Source organism: Bos taurus, chromosome 1 (genome assembly GCF_002263795.3).
Source record: "Bos taurus isolate L1 Dominette 01449 registration number 42190680 breed Hereford chromosome 1, ARS-UCD2.0, whole genome shotgun sequence".
NCBI classification, from domain to species: domain Eukaryota; kingdom Metazoa; phylum Chordata; class Mammalia; order Artiodactyla; family Bovidae; genus Bos; species Bos taurus.
In genome coordinates this window covers 2,888,561-2,909,277 of record NC_037328.1, presented here as the reverse complement: position 1 = coordinate 2,909,277, position 20,717 = coordinate 2,888,561, and the positions used below count along the sequence as shown (strand labels likewise).

The following is a 20,717-nucleotide window of genomic DNA, read 5'->3' as shown; positions in this document are numbered from 1 at the left end:
AACAAACAAAAAACCCAAACCCTCAAACGGCCAAACGTGCTTTTGTTGTGTGATGAGTCTGAGTGGTCAAATGACATTCACTGGTTGAAGTCATATCTAAACATGTTATTACTAGCAAATGACAAAATTTTTTAAAAAATCAAATCTTAGGTGTTTTTTCTAAAGCTAATAATTAAAATAAGTATGTTCAAAGACTACAGCAAGAGCATCAAATATGCCTCAGTAAAAAAAAAAAAAAAGGGAAAAACAAAACAAAATGTAAGCAAAGGCACACACACACACACACACACACACACACCCAGATGATCTTTCTCCCCGCTGGAAGGCCTTACCTGCGGCTGCGCCGGAGGCTCAGAAGGCAAGCTGTGGGACGACCTGCTCCGAGGGGGTGGCTGCGGGGGCGTTTCCAGGCTGGGCTGCAGGGCAGCCTGGGCCAGAGGTGCGGCCACCGGGATGAGAGGCTCCTGCATCTTCTGAACAGGTGGCGCAAGAGAAGGTGGCGCAAGAGAAGGCGGCACAGGAAGGGCGGCCTGAGGCTTCAGGGGCTCGGGAAGAAGAGCTGGCCCTAAAGAAAGTAATTTCCAGATGTTAGGCATTCTCTGGAAAACTGAGTTTATCCTTCCTTTCAGGAAATGGTAGGAAATTCCAGTCCCTGTCTCAGCCCCCAGTAGCCTCCTTTATTATGGCATTCAGAAAGACAGGAAAAAAAAAAAGAGAGAGAGAAAGAATTTGAGCAAGTTGTATAAAGTGAGAGATTGCGAAAGAAAAAAGAAAAGAAGTGGAAGGGAAGGATACAGAATGGCACTGCTGTTTTGACTACGGGTCTACCTTTCAGTACTTCTGAGGTTTTGCTTTGGCTTTCAGGAGTCAGTCTCCCAGCAGACACCCGTGCGTGGCTCTGGGGGGCGCTGATGACTCCAGCACGGGGCGGAATAATCTAAAGATGGGAAACGAAAACCACTGAGACATTTACCTTATCTGCAACGGATAAGATTTGATGAAAATATTTTGTCTGTGCATCTTGTATCATTTCCTCTGCCTCTTTGTCATTCTAATGGCTCTATTTATTGCCATATGATCATAAGTTTCATTTTTTTTTATTAAGGATTAACTTTTATTGGTGCATAGTTACTTTACAAAGTTGTGTTGGTCTCTACTCTTCAGCAAAATGAATCAGGCATACATATATATATATATATATATATATATATATATATCTCCTCCCTTTTGGATTTCCCTCCCATTCAGGTCATCACAGTGCGTTAAGTAGAACTCTCTGTGCTATATACAGTAGTTTCTCATTAATTATCTATTTTATACATAGTATCAGTAATATATATATGTGTGTGTGTATACACACACAGACACACATATATGTGTCAACTCGAATCTCCCAATTCCTCCCCTGCCCCTTGGTATCCACACATTTGTTCTCTATGTCTGTGTCTCTATTACTGGTTTGCAAATAAGATCATCTATAGTATTTATCTACATTCCACATATATGGGTTAATACACAATACTGTTTCTCTCTTTCTGACTTACTTCATTCTGTATGATACTCTCTAGGTCCATCCACATCTCTACAAATGACCCAATTTTGTTCCTTAAGCTTCAAAAATCTTCCTTTATATTTTTCACTGTTTACTATGTGCCACGCACTGTGTTAACTAAGCACTGGGTATGAATTTACATTTCAATGTCCAAATGGCCCTGGGGGGTAAGGTATTATTTTATCATCTCTAATTTAAATGAAAATGAAGAAATGTATACAACTGTCCCAAAGCCACAGAGTTACAAAATAAAGCCAGGAGCCGAACTCAGGGCCCGTTTTCTTTATCCTGTATCATACTCCTTAGTGGGACGATTTTACAGGTCATGAGGAGGTGGAGCGGGACATACACTGTGGAACTAAGAGGCTTACCAAAAACTACACTGAGGCTGTTTTTCTTTATTAAACACAGAGGTTAAAAACTCTGGAATGGCTAACTCAATGTGCTGAAATACATAGGCTGGAAGATACACTAGGGAAATAACGTCCTTTTCTATCTTCACATGTTTGCTGAAGGCTTTAAGCACTCAGTACATTTTTCTTATTTTTGTATAAATTGGAGGATAATTGCTTTACAATATTTGTTGGCTTCTGCCATACATCAATATGAATCAGCCACATGGAGGTCCCCTCCCTCCTGAATCTCCTACAGGTACACACATGTCCCCTCCCTCTTGTACCCCCTCCCAGGCTTCTAAATTGTCACACAGCACAGAGTTGAGCTCCCCGATTCCCACTTGCTATCTGTTTTACATATGGTAATATACATTTCCATAGTATTCTCTCGGAGAAGGCGATGGCACCCCACTCCAGTACTCTTGCCTGCAAAATCCCATGGATGGAGGAGCCTGGTAGGCTGCAGTCCATGGGGTCGCTAAGAGTCTGAAAAGACTGAGCGACTTCACTTTCACTTTTCACTTTCATGCACTGGAGAAGGAAATGGCAACCCACTCCAGTGTTCTTGCCTGGAGAATCCCAGGGACGGGGGAGCCTGGGAGGCTGCCGTCTGTGGGGTTGCACAGAGTCGGACACGACTGAAGCGACTTAGCAGCAGCAGCAGCATAGTATTCTCTCAGTTAGTCCCACCCTCTCCTGCCCCCGCTGCGTCCACAAGTCTGCTGTCTGTGTCTGCATCTCCACTGCTGCCCTGCAAACAGGTTCAGCAGTACCATCTTTCTAGATTCCATGCATAAGCAAAAGTTATAAATGTAATCACACAAAATCCTGACTTTCCTTCCCTATTCTTACAATATTCAGTAAGCAAAGTACTTTGTGGGAAGTGTGTAGTCAGTGAATAACAACTTCTTTTTTAAAAAAACAGGGGAGTGGATAATGGCTATTTTAGGTAAATTCCACAGACACTTTACTTTGGAGCATAATATTATATATAGAAAAAGTCCTTCAGGTTGGCTACAAGACAAAAAACAAAATATCTCTGTTTTAGAAATCTCATGAGAATTTCTTGGACTCTTGAAGTAGTTTCATTAGCAGAAGTCTCTTCATCTCCAGGTATAGTCACAGTTCCCAGGATTCAGCCAGTGGCCTCCCAATAAGTCCAGGCTCCACCTGACTGACACTGGTTTCTCTTTTTTTTTTTCTTTGAATTACTTGTTCTGTCTCAGAGAAAATGTTCATGTGGGTGAATAATAGAATAATTCTGTGTATAACAAAACACACATAAACACGCAGAAAACCAGACTTACAACGCAGGGTGAAACCCTGCAATGCCATCTGCTCTCCTGTGGTTAAACCTTTAGAACTAGTTTTAGTTGACAGACTATCATCATTGGGGTTCCTGAAATCTAATTTTAAAATCCTTCTGGACTTCCCTGGTGGTCCAGCAGTTAAGACTTGTGCTTCCACTGCAGGGAGTGCGGGTTCAATCCCTGTTTGGGGAACTAAGATCCCGCATGCCTCAAGGTGTGGCAAAGACAAATAAAAAGGAAATAAAAGTAAAATAAAACCTTTCTGATAGAAGAATGACTTTACTTCATTACTCAGATAATGTCATAAAAAATTGCCCTAGTACATCACTTCCCCATATATTTCAAGATTCTAAGATATTTATTTAGTGACTGTAATCACTTAAGTATACCACTTTTATTCAAATAATGAAGGATGCTTTTACTTCTGAAGAGGATGTTAGAATACCATTTGAGTTGAAGGTGGGGCTGCCTGGTGGCTCAGTGGTAAAGAATCTGCCTCTCAATGCAGGAGAAGCGGGTTTGATCCCTAGGTTGGGGAGATCCCCTGGAGAAGGAAATGGCAACCCACTCCAGTAATCTTACCAGGGAAATTTCATAGACATAGGAGCCTGATGGGGTACAGTCCATGGGGTTGCAAAGAGTCGGACACAACTCAGCAAGTACACACACACACACACACACACCTCAGAGAGTAAAACACACACACACACACACACACATACACACGAAGGTACCTTGAAGAGCATCAAGTCTAATTCCCCCAATTTAGAATTGAGGAAATTGGAGTCTTAATGGGCCCGTGATTTCTTCAGGGTAACACATTTGATTAGTAGCAAGTTGGGACCCAGGACCTAGACCTCCTGGCTCGCAAGCGAGGCGCTGCCTACCGGTCTGGCTGCACTGTGTCCAGCAAGTCCCGGGCCTGGCAGTCCGGCTTGAGGTGGAAGCTGGCTGCGTCCTGGAACAAAGACATCACACCATGTAGCTCAGGTCTTTGTTTTTAAAGAAAGAAACAAGAAACATGCACTTATACCACACTGTCTATTCATGGTCCAGCTTTAAGGTTAAGTAGCTGAATTCGAATGTTTACCTAGATTATCTCTCCGGGTCGTTCCTGGGCTTTTGGGTGCTTTGAAGCAGGAAGGAAAAAAAAATTATCTATAAGTAAATAAGCCATATTATATAATATTAGCTAGCTGTTCTGTTTCATTACCAGCAGAAATGGGGGCACGAGGTGGAAAAAGAAAAACAAAACAAACTATTCTGCTTTAGAAATGCTGGAGGGTATTATCAGCCCTTTAGAAAATACCTCCAAAAGAGAAAAATTTAGACTATTGAGAGTAACATTTATGGGACAAGTTGGCAGTTGGTCTGCTACCTCATTTGGAAGGTAACTTTCCCAACAGAGCTCTTTCCTATGAACCCTGAAAACACATGGTCAGTTTGGGGGAACAGTCACAAGACGTGGCCCCACTACTTCCCAGAGCTTGGTGGGCTCACGGCTCCAGGACCAACAGACCCGCACTTTCCGAGTCACACAAGACACCAAACAGCACTGTTCAGGGCTTCATGCTGTGGACGTCAGTACGGACAGGGGCTCTTACGAGACCTTTCGGATTTCTACAGAAAGACCCTATCATTAAGGTAGAAGGCGGGCACTACTTATTACAATATCTGCCTTATGCAAGACAGTGTTAAAATACTGCTCAAACTCATTCGAAACGTAGGAGAAGACTGAAATGCAATAAACTACTTTTGGGGCCAAAAGGAGTAGGAGACCCTATTAAGGTCAGCATCTCAGATTTCTTCTTTTTGAAAGGAAATTCATGTGTAATTGTTATATGAAACCCATCAGACTTTTAATAACTGTAATCTTAATGAATGGCTTCCAGTTTTAATAGCCTTTTAAGCAAATTTACTCAGCATATTTATGTTATCTGAAGTTGATTAAAAAATACTATATCCTTGGACTGAATTAACAAGGTTTAATTATTAATTTTTAAAACTTCAGAGTTAGTACAGTACATTTCTAAACATTTGACTTATTCTGAAAAAATTTTTGAAGGCATTCCTCTTAAAATAATACTGCACATTAATTTCACATCTTAAGTGTATATGAAATATATATATACAGAACAGCTCAAAACAACATTAAGAATTGCAGAGAAAGTAAATGGACAACCACCAGAAACTACACAACACAGAATGAAAAGAGAAAAAATATGAAGTTACAAGATATACAGAAGGAGGGGGAGGGGGAGTTTACAGTTGGACCAAGAAAAGATTTGGTATGTCTTTAAACACTGGAGGGGCTGACATTTAGGAATAAAACGAGAGATCCATTTCTAGGATGCAAACGTCTTGTTACCTTCCATCTCTCGCCTAGCTACCCCCGGACTGGGAGGGGCTCCAACACCTTTTTAGAGAGAGAACAGAAGCTGTGTATTGTTCAGGGTCCATAGAACAGAGGGAAAGGCAGGCACACAAAACAGTTTCTGAGTTAAATGTCCTTTTGCAAAAAAAGTTCTTTCACTGCTTCAAATTTCTTCAAAGATATCTGTATAAACCAAAGTGCCTCTAGATGCCTGGCCCAAACCTGATCCTTGCCCTTTCTTCAGTTAGAATTGAAAGGAGAAAATAGTTTTCTTTTTATATCTGACATCATGGGAGGATTCCCTGGAGGAAGAAATGGCAACCCCCTCCAGCATTCTTGCCTGGAGAATCCCATGGACAGAGGAGACTGGTGGGCTACGGACCATGGGGTTCCAAAGAGTCGGGATACAACTGAGTGACTTAACACTTTCACTTCTTCACTAGCAGTAGGGAATTTGAAAATAATGAAAGTCTTTGCTTTTTAATCATCTCATTTTTTATATTCAGAATTAAACCACTAATAAAAGCTCCAATATTTGCCAGTCATAAAGGAAAAAAAAGTCTGGAAGTTCCAATTTCATTTTAAATCTCTATGAGTCCTGTGTTAGTCCCTTAGAAGGTAATTTTCAATGCATTATTAAAAAAAAAAAAAAGAACTCTAAAAGTACTATAATTACTTTCAGATTATTGCCTTCAAGCAGTTACTGGTTTATAGGGTTAAAAAATATGCTGCTAAGACTGCCTACAAAAGAATTACGAAGAGAAGCAATTTTTAAAAAACATCAGACTAAGTAAGTCACTGAGTAGCTAATATGTATAGCTTTTCACAAATTTCTTTAAATTTTTCTACAGATTGGTTTCCTAATTAAAGGGGAAGGTAAATAAAATCTTCCATGAAGCTATAAATCAAAGCACAAGTCTGAAATGGGAAAAAAATCAATGTCGTCTTTAAGTTAGTGGAAAAGTTATCCTCCAGTAGTATCTTACAGAAGCTTGGTGCTGAAAGAACTTTGCTACCCTAATTACCCAAAGTCGTTCAAGTCTGCACACGGTGCAGCCACTCTGTGACAGCGTGAGTCGGCTGGCGACGTGCTCAGGCAGCTGGAGCAGGGAGAGACCAGCTGCCTGTGCACGTGAGCCCTAAGGACACTAGAACTGGGTGAGGAACAGCTCTTCTGTGGGACTGAGACATTCTGCCTCAGCCTTTCTTGAGAACTAGATTAAATAAACTTGTCAAATGTACGCCTCTAGTTGAGCTTTGTAAGAGTCTTCATGTAAAACAAGTAAACTACAAAAAGTGACCCATGTGTTAAGAAAAATTTCTTTATCGAAATATATAACAGAGACTTGTTCTTCTATTTTAAAAATGAGGCATGAATGTTATGACAAATTATGATAAAGCCATGCAAAATGAAAGCTATATTTCAGATAATTATGATAACTTTAAACTGCATTCCTAGGACATTTTGCTAATTCACAGGCTACTGGCAAGACGTACTAGAGTTCTAATATAATCCAATATAATCAAATCCTTGGGAAACCACCTATTTTCATTGTGTTTGACTCATTTAATCTTTATAACCGAATTGACTATATTTATTAATAAAAAGTATATCAGGCCTTAAGTAATTCAACTCTGTTTATCAGGGAAATGGAAGGTCTTCTTAATTCTAATAATATTCACTAATAAAATCAAGCTCTAATCTTTTACCAGAAATATAATGAAAGTTTGGAGTTATTTTTAAGTTGGCATATAAATGTCATTCATTTTGGCTTGCATCAAAGCAACCTAAAATGTCACTAAGTTACAGAGCTCAAACTCCAAAAAAATTAATGAACCAAGATCCATATATTATAACAAATATAAATGGTTACCTCCAAACTCTTTTCTAGCAGGTGCAGGACTCCTAGCCCCTTATAGTTCATAAGGGAATATGCAGCAGAAAGGAAATGACATTAAATAAAGAATTGAAATGTCAAAGATTTACTATAGTTTCCAAGATGTCAAATATCATGTAGAGACTACATATTCATATCTTGGTGCTATAAAAAAGTTATTATGTAACGCAAATACCTCTAGCAGAAACAAGACTATACTTATTTTAAAAGAACATTTAAACAAATATATAAAACTGTAAACAGAAAGATGTATGTTCTTCAGTTCTAATCATGCATTAAAAATTTTCATTTTTAGATAATCATGCATTTTACAGAAATCAGTACAACCACATCAAATTAGCAAAAACAAAGCAAATGTTTCCTGCACGCTTGTAAGAGGCCAGCTCTGAAAACATGTTATAGGAATCTAGCTGTTCTGTCACGCCTATGCCGTTTGTTAGAGAAAAGCTAACTAAGGAAGTAGCACCAGTGACAGAAAACTGATAAAATCTAAAAGCGAGTGTTTCAAAAACATGCAAAACATTTTTCAGCAGAGTGGTGAAATCCAGCAGAGATGGAAATACAAGGATTTGTCACCTGAAGGCGGAGGTGGTCGTTGTGGAGGAGCTGGACGTGCAGGAGGAGCAACCGGGCGGGGAGGGGGAGGCCGCTTGGGTTCCAGGGTCTGGGAAGAATCTTTCTGCTGCAGCTGTGTTGCCGGCAGAGTGTCAACAGGAGAACCTACCAGAAAAAAGTACCTTAGGTAAGAGGATCAGGTTCCAAGGGACGAGCACACAGGTACTTTCTATAGGCGTATGATAAATTATTTAGCAAAATAATTTGTACTACAGAGGAATGACATACATTTTTAGTATCAGTAACACAAGCAGCTGTGCTATTACCTTACCCTTTGGTACTACGGGAGCAATCAGGTTACTCTCTGGACTTCTTACCCAGGCCCCGGGTACTGAAAGGGGATTTACTGAGCGGCCCTAACAAGATGGCATGAAGTACTGTGTGACTTAGGTCATTTGCAATTCAATCTGCTGGCCAGGAGAGAGAAGAAAAAGCAAAGAGAGCCTCTTCTCTTTATGCCTTGACTTATCCTGAATTTACTGAAGGAAGCCCATCCTCTGAGGGCTTCCCTCGTGGCTCAGTGCTAAAGAATCCGCCTGCCAATGCAGGAGATGCAAGTTTGATCCCTGAATCGGGAAGATCTCCTGGAGAAGGAAATGGCAACCCACTCCCATATTCTTGCCTGGGAAATCCAATGGACAGAGGAGCCTGGCAGGCTATAATCCATGGGGTCGCAAAAGAGTCAGATACAACTCAGTGACTATTTAAAGACGGTCCTCTAAGAGTAGCATGGGGGAGCTTGAGAAATTGCTGAAATAAAAGGTATTTTTCAAGGGTACTGGTTAGTGTGGAACAGTGACTGAACTGTGTGATGTAACAACTTCCAGAGAAAAACCTGACTTTGGAGGAGTCATGACTATCAAGTTGAATTCAAAATACTTGTTTTGTCTCTTTCTGCTTCCTATTATAATGCAGGTAATGTACAGATAGTTAAGCCCAAAGAGTTACGGGTTCTGACCATAATGCTTAAAAATCGTCAGTGATAAGCCATGGACAAACCTGCCACATGGAAAAAGGATGAAGTAAAGTTCTCATCTAGTGATAGCAACGACCCTCCTCTTCACTTAGGGTGGAACCATCTACAAAGTTTCCTCTTTTGTACGCACAGAAAACATGCTACACTTTAGCCTATGGATGTGAAAGTTAAGCAAAAATAGTTCTCCAAAGGACATCTGAAGGCATCGGAGGTTTAACCATCTAAATCAAACATACCAGCCCGGGAAGTCATACAGAACTTGAAATAAAACACATACTTTGTGAAGCAGGGGGCCCGGGCGTTCTGGACGGAGCTCGACTTGGTCTCACTGGGAGGGAAGGCACAGGCCCCTCCGATATGGTAGGTGACTGGCAGGGACTGGTCCGGGGTGAAGAACCGGGGGACGTGCCAAGGCCAGAACTGGAAGACGGCTGGAGATGCTGAGGAAGGATCTCCTCTACCTCAGCACTATAGTCATCCACATCACCTGAGAAAACGCAAGGTCGGCCACATTACCAGATGTTAACTTTCTCAGAGATTGCTGCCCCCCAAGTCCAGGCTTAAGGGGTTAAATATATAAAATGAACACCTTAACATGATGATACTGCAAACATGTATAAGTTAAGCATGTGGGCATGTATAAAGAGTTTATATGTATACAAGTAGAATTAGTGCAAATGCTCTCGTACCGTAGAAAAAGTAATTAAAAATAGTCCCCTGGGCTTCCCAGGTGGTCCAGTGGTGAAGAATCTGTCTGCCAATGCAGATGGACATGGGTTCAATCCCTGGTCTGGGAAGATCCCACATGCCACAAATACTGAAGCCTGTGCACCACAGAGAGAGTAGCCCCTGCTCACCACAGCTAGAGAAAGCCTGTCTGCAGCAACCAAGACCCAGCACAGCCCACAGCCATTAATTAATTAAATTACTTAAAAAAAGACAGTCACAGGGGATATAGTAATATGTATGGCTGATTAATGCCGATATTGGCAGAAACCAGCACAATACTATCAAGCAATTATCTTTCAATTAAAAATAAACACGTTTAATAATAATAATTAAAAAAAAAAAAAGTCTCTTGTCTCAGAGCAACAGGAGGCCCAGTGGCGGCTAACATCTGGGGCTGGGCTGACTCCACAGCTGTCAATGCGCCCTGAGCAGCGCTCTCAGTGCTGGCTGAGTCGGATGCTCACTGCCCTCCCTCCAAACCTGCCTGCTAGGTCTATGGACCTGCCCCTCATGGCACACACAGTCACACACCCTTCCCCCTGGAAGTCTCCTCACTACTTGGTGCCCTGGGCGCCCCTACCTGACACGTAATCCTCTGTGCTTTAATTAAACAGGCAGGAGTTGGTTCTCCCCGAGGTCTCCTCACCTCCGTTTTCCACAGGGTTGGGAAGTGGCGTCAGGGAGCCCCATGCCACCTGATTCCAATTCCAAAACTTTAATCTTCCAACCCTGAACAAAAAGGCCTCTTTATTTCTGGAAGCTGTGCCTTCCAGAATTTATGTAACGCCCTCAACCCACGTTTGCCGCCATAATCTCCCACCTTCACCTTTTTGGTCACTTGAACCCATTCATCGAGGACCAAGGAGAGAGCAAGACAGTAAGCTGGGCCCCGCCATCTTTCTGGGTGACACTGAAGCCACTGTGGATAACACACCAACAACCTGACACTTTTCCCTGCTGATGCGCTCCTCTACTCCACACTCATGCCCCTTGGAACCGCAGTGCCTCTGAAACAATAAACTCAAACACTTCCCTCTGACCGCCTTCCAGGCTCAGTCTTGCCCTTGGCTACTCTTTCCCCTCTTCTGACTTCACCAGGACCCAAGCCTTCGATCCCTCTTCTTTGGGCCCCTACTGGATTTTGCACCTGTCCCTGCAGCTGTCTTCACATCCTCTGGCTCCTTGCCGCAGCTGGTCCCCTCCTGCACTATTCTTCCGTTGCCCCTGCGTCAATTCTGCAGTCTAATGTCTCCATAACCGCAGACGGGCGGCTGGGTGCTGCAGACAGATAACCGTGTGGTCTTAAAGACTGCACGTGTTAACTTGTGGTTTCAGCCTCATCTGGGCTCCCATGGCCTCCTGGCCAACCCACAGTTTCCTGGCTGGCTCCCCATCTGACTGCTTCTCAGGAGCTTTGTCTTGAACCTTCTCAACCTTCCTGAAACCGTGTGCTGCCCGCCTCCTTAAACTTCGCAGAGAAAAGGAAGTTCTAAGGTGGGAACCCCTTTCTTCAACAATCTGCCCCCCAGCTGTAGCCTAACCATATCTATGGGTGGAAAGGGTGGGGTTCTGCCCAGTGCAGGTTGCCCTGCCCCTCCCCAGCAGCATCAGCCCTTTCCATCAGGATTAAGCTCCTCAAGTGTCTCCACTTCAAAACAACACTTCAGGGAGCAACTGCCTTCATCTCTCTTTCTCCCGTCTCAGGCACACTTCTGTCGAGAGTTGTCTACAGACACTTTCTGCACTTCCTCGTCTTCCATCCACACCCCGATTTACCACCATCTGGCTTCTTCACTCCACTGAAATCACTCTCCTGAATGTCACCAACAGCTTCCTCCCCTGGTTCCAAGCCCAAAGGGCAAGCTGTGGCGCTCACTTCTTCTCGCCCTGCGACAGAGGACGCTATAGATCATTTTTCCTTATCATCTTTTCTTCACTTGGTCTTTAAGCACTATATTCTCCTGGCTCTCTGACATTTCTAGTCGTTTCTTCTGCTTTTCCTTTTATGGGCGGCCTTCTTCTGCCTGTCCTTCAAAGTCTGCGTTTCAGTTCCATCCCAGGAAGTCCTCTCCCATCTCTATCAGGTTTCTGGCCAAGCAAATCCAAATGCAGGGCCTTACCTATCATCAAAGCTCCGGGCTCTCTGCTGAGTGCCAGGCCCACATGCCCACAGCTTACTTCTGGACCCAATGCACCCCACAGATGCCACAACTTCAACACATTCAAAACCAAACTCAGGATTCCCTGCTGGTCCAGTGGCTAAGACTCCGTGCTCCCAATGCAGCGGGCCCAGGTTCGATTCCTGGTCAGGGAACCAGATCCCACATGTCACAACTAAGGGTCTGCATGCTAAAGATCCTGCATGCTGCAACTAAGACCCAGTGCAGCCAAATAAACAAACACTTCAAACAAAACAGAAAAGAAATTCACCTTCCATCCACACCCACTCCTCTTCTTGTTCTTTCTTCCCTTCCTCTTGCACAAGCACATCTGCATCATCTACTTAGATCCTTTTGTCCCCTTAGGTCTCTGCACATTCCTTCTTCCTGGTGATGTCTCTCTATCCTCTTTAATCTGATTCTCACTCAGTCTTCAGATTTTCAGTTTCAATTTCTCTGGGTACATTCTCCTAACTGTCCAACTCTAAGTTAGGCCCAAGAACTACAGCAGCACCGTTCACGAGTGTGTTGATGTCACCGTCTGCCTACTTGTAGGTAACACCCACTGAGCTGTGACTTCAGGGACGGCAAGGATGCCATCTGTTGAATTTCCAGCACTTAGCATGTAACTGGCACATAAAAGGTAAGTGCATAAACGTGTGGACCAAGCAAACAAATTAACAGAGAAATATGAAAACAAGCTGATCTTCTAAGGTGTTCAACTCTTAAATGTGTTACCTAGAGGTACAGGATATCACAATATGATATATTGCCCTTTTATAAACTAAGGTATGCATTTTAGTGGAAAATATGTTAAAATAATATAGCAGATACAGCATTAAAAAGCAAATACATTTCTTAATCACATTTAAGGAAATTATTATATTAAGATAACCTGGCCCACTCTTAAACTTGAGATGATTACATCTACATGAGTGGGTTCAGTTTCAAATGTGTTCCCAGCCACTTTAAGAATTTTTAAAATGACTTTGAAATATATCCTCTTTGGTTGTAAATATTTTGAACTCATTTCTGCACAGAACTCCTACTCTTCTACTTTAACTACAATCAGTGGAACCAAACCACACACCAAAAATACCACTTCCTGCTTTTATCACACAAGGACATAAACTAACTATTGTAAAGGTCTTGACCTTTGTATGGCAGAAGGGCACACACATCTGAAGTCTGTGTAACAAGCAAAAAACACACAATACAATGTAAACCAAATCTGATTAATACTTCTCTGAGTGTTACAAGAAGAAACAGAAGGACAGATTTGGAGACTGAGACTTTGCTGATGGGAAGGAAACCTGTCTAGAAGGATAGAAGTCAATGTGCTCCATGAGCAGACCTTCCATATCGAAGTCGGCCGTGACCTCCGCGTCTTCACCTAGGAGGGTGGAGCTGGTTGATGATGGCAAGGGGACGTTGATTTTCTCTAAGCTCATTTCTTCTTCCAAAGTTTTGATCCAGTCTGGACTTTTTAAAGTAATTGTTATTGTCCTACCCAGTAACTGGTTGAGTAAAAGAGATACAAAATTAAAAATTCATTGGCATGAAAATTAAGTATCTTGGAATAAAGTGTCTGTTTAAGTTATAACAATAGTATAGGCTTAACTCAGATTCATTCAACACAATCATTTCACATATATTGTATTGTCACCTAGTTTCAAATGTCCCCAATCCTCCCTTTAAAAACCTGTTAGGGAGCTTCCTGGTGGCCTAGTGGTTAGGACTCCAGGCTTTCACTGTCATTGCTGTTGTTCAGTTGCTAAGTCATATGCATCTCTTTGCGACCCTATAGACTGCAGCATGCCAGGCTCTTCTGTCCTTCACTGTCTCTCGGAGTTTGCTCAAACTCATGACCCTTGAGCTGGTGATGCCATCACTGCCATGGTCCAGGTTTAATCCTCGACCTCAGAACTGAGATTTGGCCACACAGTGTGGCCAAAACAAAACAGCCTACTGCTGCTAAGCTCAGGTCTTCTTTTCTAGGATGCACACAAATTTAAGTTTTCTTTGCTGCAGTAAATATCTTTCCCGGGCCAGATCTAAATTCACTGAAAACTCTGCTACATAAATTTATACTTCCTTTAATTTTGATCCACAGATTAATTAATTAAATTAATTAATTAATCCACATGAGACAATCAAAGAAAGGACAGTATAAAATTCTTAAAATACTTTCCTGTTCATTTAGACTTTTCAGCATTTCAAATGTCACAAGCATACTTAAGAGAATCTAAGATCATTTTAAATCAACAAAAATTAACCATTCTGAAAACACAAGGACTGGTATCTGTGAAACTGGCACACTGCTGTTCCTAAAAAGTTGAGGAGCTTTTAGACAAAAGTATAGTCTAAAATAATCAATGTATTATAATCAACTTACATTGTCCTGTCATATTAAAAATACTTTCCTTAAATGCTACTGACATCAGAATTCTTTCATGGCACAGTCTGAAAGGCTGACAGCTGCCGGCCTGAACAGTACAGTCGTGTTTAATAGGAATTTAGCGTCCATGCTGAGGTTTGAAGTCAGAACTAGGATTCTGGACCATTTATTTTTTTAAGTCAATAGGCTTCATGGACCATTTATTTTTTTAAGTCAACAACCTTTGTTATGCATTCACCAAAGAATACTAACAAGTCTTCTTAAGCCTCAATCACTACAATGGCCACTTAAGATGTACTTCATCAAGAATATTCACTTGGCAGAGATCAGAACTGAATGAAAAGGAAGAAATTTAGATGCTGGAAAAAAAAATGCTCAAGCAGGTTATCCTTTAAGTTTGCTCTGCTTACACTGTACTTTTTCCAGATTCTCCCCTGAAATGGAAGAGTTCCTATCGATCTACTTGTATCTAGAAGATCTGGGCTGAAACAACTGTAATAACAAAGACAGAGGAGAGGTTTGGACACGTCTGACTTTCAAAATGTTCTCCAGAAACATTATTTTTTCAGAATTTTGAAAATCTTTTAAGGGAGCTAAGGGTGGGCACTTTCTAGAAGTGTAACACAGACTTGAGGGTGAGGGACAGAGCTGAAAAAGAAGGGAGGAAAAAAACTAAACAAGGAAAATGACCAGGGGAAAGACAAAAGAAATATTCAAAAAAGGAGTAAGAGCTGACAAGGGATGCCAAATTGAGAGCTGCTCTTAAATATTAATGACATCATGGGAGGAGGAAAAGCTTAAGATATTAAAGGCAGAATTAAATTTAAAAATCAGTAATTTCTATACGGTGAAAACAACAAAGTCACAAGACGAACTGGGAAGAACATGTACAGCACATTATGAAAAGGAATTAACATCAGGGAAGCTTCAAAAGATGAATACCCCGAGGGGAACACAGGCTGAGGTCATAAACAGCTTGCCAGAGAAGTATGAAACGACCAGTTAATTGAAAAACTCTCCATTGAAATCTTAACACAGACGTGACATACTACTTCTAGTTTTTCAGATTGTCAAAGTTAAAAAATAATTAGGATGTTGGATGTTAGGTAATCCGAGGCATCATGCAACTAGATATTCGAAACACGTTTAGATAATTTGCTGCATGTATCTTAAAAATACAGTCCTCAGACACTAAATCACTGAATGGTTTAGATTCAACAAATGCTACTTTACCTCTTTCCCATTCAGGTTCAGAACATTCAAGGCAGAGCTTCCCTCTAAAAACGTAACCCACATTTTATCTTCCACAAATCTTTAAGGAAGAGAAAAACAAACAATAAAAAAACGTAATGAATACCTCAGATATAACCAGCCCAAAGACTCGTCCAATGATTACTGATGAGCAAGGACTTACAGAGGCTAGGAAACAAAAATACAAGCCTGAGAGCGGCAGGGCCAGCGGTGACCAGGAGAGGGCTCTCTTTCCCTAAAAGCATTCAAATTCCTTTAGATACTGGGTTGGCCAAAAAGTTCAGGTTCCCCCCTTGGAAGGTATGGAGAAACCCAAACGATGTTTTTTGTCAACCCAATACAGTGTTACTAAAACTGTCTGTCAGAAGGAATGGGCCTGCGGAACTCCAAATGTGTGTTGTACTTTTTTCCTATTTTTACTCAATAGGATAGAAGCATTCTAGACTTCCCCCCCAATTAATATAAGTAGCCTGCCCCATCTACATTTCCAGGAAATCTCTTATTTACATATAATTTACATATGATGACTTCAGTCATTCCCTAACAGTTGGCTTATTCTAGAGCTGAAGGTGATGATCAGTTTAGCCTACAGGTGACAGGGGACAGTATTCCTGTCCTTCTTTACTTTCAGTGTCTCCCCTGTCTGTTCTACCTTGGTGGTCTTAAGGTGGAACAATCAGAATATTCTAGGTTAGGAGGTACCACATGGTTTTATAACGTCAGCATAACATTACCCTTGTTTTGTTACCAGTACTTGTTCTGTTACCAATACTTTTTCCAATAATAACAAGCATTTTGGGGAAAGCTTTTGGTTGCAATTTAATACTGTCAGGGGAGTGGGTAATTTTCCTCGGTTCTGTCTCGACACAACAAAAATTTGAGGTGATGGACGTTAAAGCCCTTGGCACATCACAGATCTCAGACAGTGTTACAGCTCCCACAGTTTTATTTAGAAAATAAAGGAAGATACAACCTCGAGGCATGAGGGCATGCTGACCCGACCCAAAAGACGGGATGAGAAAAGAGAGCGAGCAAGCGTGGGAGACAGAGAGAGACAATGAGCGTGCACGCGTGGGAGAGACCCCCAGCCCTTTGGCTCCTCTTTTTATATGTTTTTTTCTCCCTCTGGGCCTGCCCTACGTAAACGGGGCTAGCCAGGAGTGCTGTTTGTTCTACCTGAGGTCCTCACTCCGGTCCTCAGACCTTCTTCTGTCCTATTTTCAAGAGCTTTTCCCTTGTCTTTTAATCACCATCATTCTGGACTCCTTTTTCCTATTCTTAACTACCTAATAACACCAAGCTCTTTAGAGACTAGAAAAAAGGCAGGAAGGTCCTATCCCTGCGTCAGTCGTTCCTTCCTTATGTACACTATGGGTTCTCTCTCACCCAGAGAGAGTGCTCGCTTTCTCTTTTCTCGTCCTGTCTTTTGCGTTGGCATGCCCTCATGCCTCAAGGATGTATCTTCCTTTATTTTCTAAATAAAACCAAGGGAGCTGTAATACTATCCGAGAGCTGTGATGCGCCAAGGGCTTTAATATCCGTCGCCTCAAATTTTTGTTGTGTCGAAATAGAACCAAGGAAAATTACCCACTCCCCTGACAGTGTTAAATTGCAACCAAAAGCTTTCCCCAAAATGCTTGTTATCATTGGAAAAAGTATTGTAAACTCTGAGCAAGAGTTCACACTTGCTCGCAAGAACACTTAACTGCTCTGTGCTGCCCACTCACACAGTCCACATGATGCTCCCAGTGGTTCGGTGTTTCTGTACTTGGCAACGCTTACTGTCATTGGGAAATTTCACCATGTACTTGCTGGAGTCTTAAATCTCTAGAGGTTTTTTGTTTCATTTTAAACCTGTAGGGTAGATCTTTGTCAAACAATTTGAGGTAAGTCTAAATATAATTTCTTCTCTATTTGCCCATTTACTCTCAGAAAGGAGAGGAGGCTTCTCAGGCAAGCTTCTCACCCTGCAAGAAACCAAGCCATCTTCATTCTGTGGGCTGTTCCGGTAAACACCTAAGGAAGCCATTACACACACGCTTATCTTTCTTAGATTCCGAATAGGAACTGAATCTTCGATTCCTCCCCTGTCTGCCAGAGCACCCAGTATAGAGACTTGCCCACTAAACAGCTATGAAACATCCCTCAATAAACACATGAAACAGCACAGAAAGGAATTTAATAGTACCTCTTCCCTATGAAATTCAAACACATGTTATTCAGTTTGTCAAAACTGCTGTACACTGGGAAGAGAACATTTATTTCAACAACGCAAGAGGCATCTGGTTCTGCAAAAGGCAGATGGTTAAGTCAGTGCCGGAAACCAAGGCAGGGAAGGATGACTCCTAACTGTGTGCCGGGCAGCGCCGCTCCTCCATCAGACGGAAATCAAATCACTTAAAATTACTGAGAACATCTAATGTCTTAAATGGAGGGCAGAAAAGTCATTCTGCTTTACTTCTATCACTCCTCAAAAAACTAAAATACTAATATCACATGTTCACTTTTCCACAGGGCTTCCATGTTATAGTGTACAGAAATCTGGAGAGAACATATCTAAATGTGCACGTATTTTTGTCATCAGATGTTCACGTGAAGTTTCACTACTCAACTTTAAATTTTCTAAGCAGAGAGTCCAGTTTCAAAACCCATGGGTTTTTTGAATAATATTTCTATAGCATGATTTTCTTTTAGTTTGAAGATACAAATATTCACGGTGGTTTACTTGCTAAATCATGTCTGACTATTGCAATCCCATGGACTTAGCCCGCCAGGTTCCTCTGTCCATGGGATTTTCCAGGCAAGAATACTGGAGAGGGTTGCCATTTCCTTGTCCAGGGGATCTTCCCAACCCAGGGACTGAAGCCAGGTCTCTGGCGCTGCAAGCAGATTCTTTACTGACTGAGCTACCAGGGAATTTCCACAAATACTCACATACTAGTCAAATACTAAGAAAGGTAACTTTTAATACAGAAGATATTATTTGTGAATCATGAGTTGCTTTTTTTTTTTACGTTACTCACCTTATGAGTATAACTTCACCGAAATTTGTAAACTGCTGTAAAAGCTCATCAATCAAAGCATCGTTGAAAAAATTATTTTCTGGTAAAGAGCTTTTGATTGAGACCAACACCGTACCATCTGGTGGACCCTGAACTGCAATTACTTCTTTATAAATGTTTTGCCTCTCTTCAGCTTCAACTTCAAATATATCAATATCGATCAGGGCAACAACAGGCCTTCAGCATGAAGGAATGGAGACATGTTAGGAACATTACAGAAATGATGTATTTCAAATAAATTTCAAGCATGATTAGAAATACAGAGATTGCTTAAACCTATGGTCAGAAGTCTTCAGCTCAGCCCTTCCGTAGTGCAGCAAAGTGCCAGGAGTCCATGTGTAGAGGATTTTGCTTTCATCTTGAAAACTAGCATTTAGGAGATCTAAATCTTCAGCTGCAGTCAGAATAAAACAGAACACAGGCGAAGTCACCTGAGCATGACAGACCACAGGAGATCCTTCATTTCACTAGCTTCAGTTGCCTGAGGCTGGGACATCAGACACACTTGCTGATGGGCATGAAGTCTAGACTCTGTTAAGTCAGGGTTTTTTGGTGAGGTCATCATATTATGCTTTACTTAGTTAAAACTACAATGAGCCTTTACTTCTGAGACTTCATGACCAGAGTTTTACAAATAACTGAACAGACAAGTAGCAGTTCAAAATATTTGCAAAACCACTTGAGTTATTCCAGTTAGAAATCTTACTTAGTATTCAGTTGTTAATTGCATAAAAATGTTTTTCCTTGCTTTTCTTTATATGACACTATTTCACTGAAAGAAAACAGATTGAAAAATCAAAGTGTTTATTATAAGCAGGTCTGAGAATTTTTTTAAGTTTTATATTTGAATTATATTTATTTTATTCTAGATAACCTATGCTGAGAAAAAAAAAATGTAGTCCTCTTGGCCTTATTTGGCATTTATATCATTCCCCTCTTCCTTGTAAAATTTGCATTGACTTATTTAAATGACGATGTCCACCTGATCTATCAAAAGGCCACTTCCGTCTTCTCCAGAGGACACGGTCTGTCCATGCAGGGGTGCGGCACTTTTCACTAGTGTCGTAGTCATCAGAAAACAAGTCGTATTTATACGTTGGAGCAAAGGTCACTTTTCCTTCTAAAAATCCTCTAAAAATCTAAAATAAACATACATAAAGGAAGTTATTTCAAAAAGGCAAAAACATTCTGTTTTCATTCGGGCAGTCATGCACTAAATGTCTATTATGTGCTAGAGACTCGTGAAATCTATGTGCCTCTGAGGAACACTTCTAACTGAATGGAACAGAGCTTAAGGCAAAATGACCTAGGATGCGGGCTTTATCATCTCACTCACTTGATGTCTGAGTAAACAAAGTACAAAAACTGGAACGATGAACTTCCACCAGACTTTTGAGCAGTATCAAACGTTTAGAACTGTATGGGATTTTGGAAATCACATTGTGTGATGTCTTATTCTCAACAGGAACTGGGGCCTAAGAAGGTTACATGGTATCCATCAGAATTTAAGTCTGATGATCAGAAAGGTACTATATCAAGTGGCCTCAATCACCTCTTCCTAAAAATTTTTTTAAAATAAATTCTTCCAAGGACTTCTCTGGTAGTCCAGTGGTTAAGAGCCTGCGCTTCCAATGCAGGGCAAGGTGCAGGTTCGATCCCTGGTCAGGGAACTAAGATCCCACATATCACACAGCATGGCCATAAATAAGTAACAAAAAATGAAAGTAGATTACCATAGGATCTTATGAGCCAAACAGCAGTAGCCTTGATGAGTAAGATCTTAAATTTGCTACTGCTGAAAGAAAAAAAGAATCTTCTTCTACTTGAAGGTGAATTTTATAGAGACATGATATACTTTTCCTCCTGGAAATTATTATAAGTTTTCCTTTCCTTTTCCTTTTTTTAAAAAGAGAAGGCAAACTATAGATATATATACTTAGTAAAGGCTTCCTGAGTGGTGCTAGTGTGAAGAACCCATCAGCCAATGCAGGAAACATA

At 41.2% G+C, this 20,717-nt stretch overlaps 1 protein-coding gene across 16 annotated transcripts in view; it reads right to left on the bottom strand.

Moving 5' to 3' along the window:
* SYNJ1 (synaptojanin 1) overlaps positions 1–20,717 on the bottom strand; it is a 90,948-nt gene that overhangs the window by 9,461 nt on the left and 60,770 nt on the right. For 7 of the 16 annotated variants that reach the window (XM_005201086.4, XM_005201088.4, XM_059886829.1 and 4 more), the window contains 13 exons: positions 19,702–19,858; positions 18,996–19,113; positions 18,681–18,896; positions 15,640–15,718; positions 13,363–13,525; positions 9,398–9,607; positions 8,106–8,249; positions 7,506–7,544; positions 5,626–5,673; positions 4,348–4,386; positions 4,145–4,215; positions 829–937; positions 333–565 (listed from right to left, as the gene is read on the bottom strand). In XM_005201086.4, the coding sequence (XP_005201143.2) occupies positions 333–565; positions 829–937; positions 4,145–4,215; positions 4,348–4,386; positions 5,626–5,673; positions 7,506–7,544; positions 8,106–8,249; positions 9,398–9,607; positions 13,363–13,525; positions 15,640–15,718; positions 18,681–18,896; positions 18,996–19,113; positions 19,702–19,858 (1,626 nt within the window). The remainder of the gene's footprint in view (positions 1–332; positions 566–828; positions 938–4,144; positions 4,216–4,347; positions 4,387–5,625; positions 5,674–7,505; positions 7,545–8,105; positions 8,250–9,397; positions 9,608–13,362; positions 13,526–15,639; positions 15,719–18,680; positions 18,897–18,995; positions 19,114–19,701; positions 19,859–20,717) is intronic. The other 9 variants (XM_005201091.4, XM_005201092.4, XM_024991891.2 and 6 more) reach the window with 4 other exon arrangements.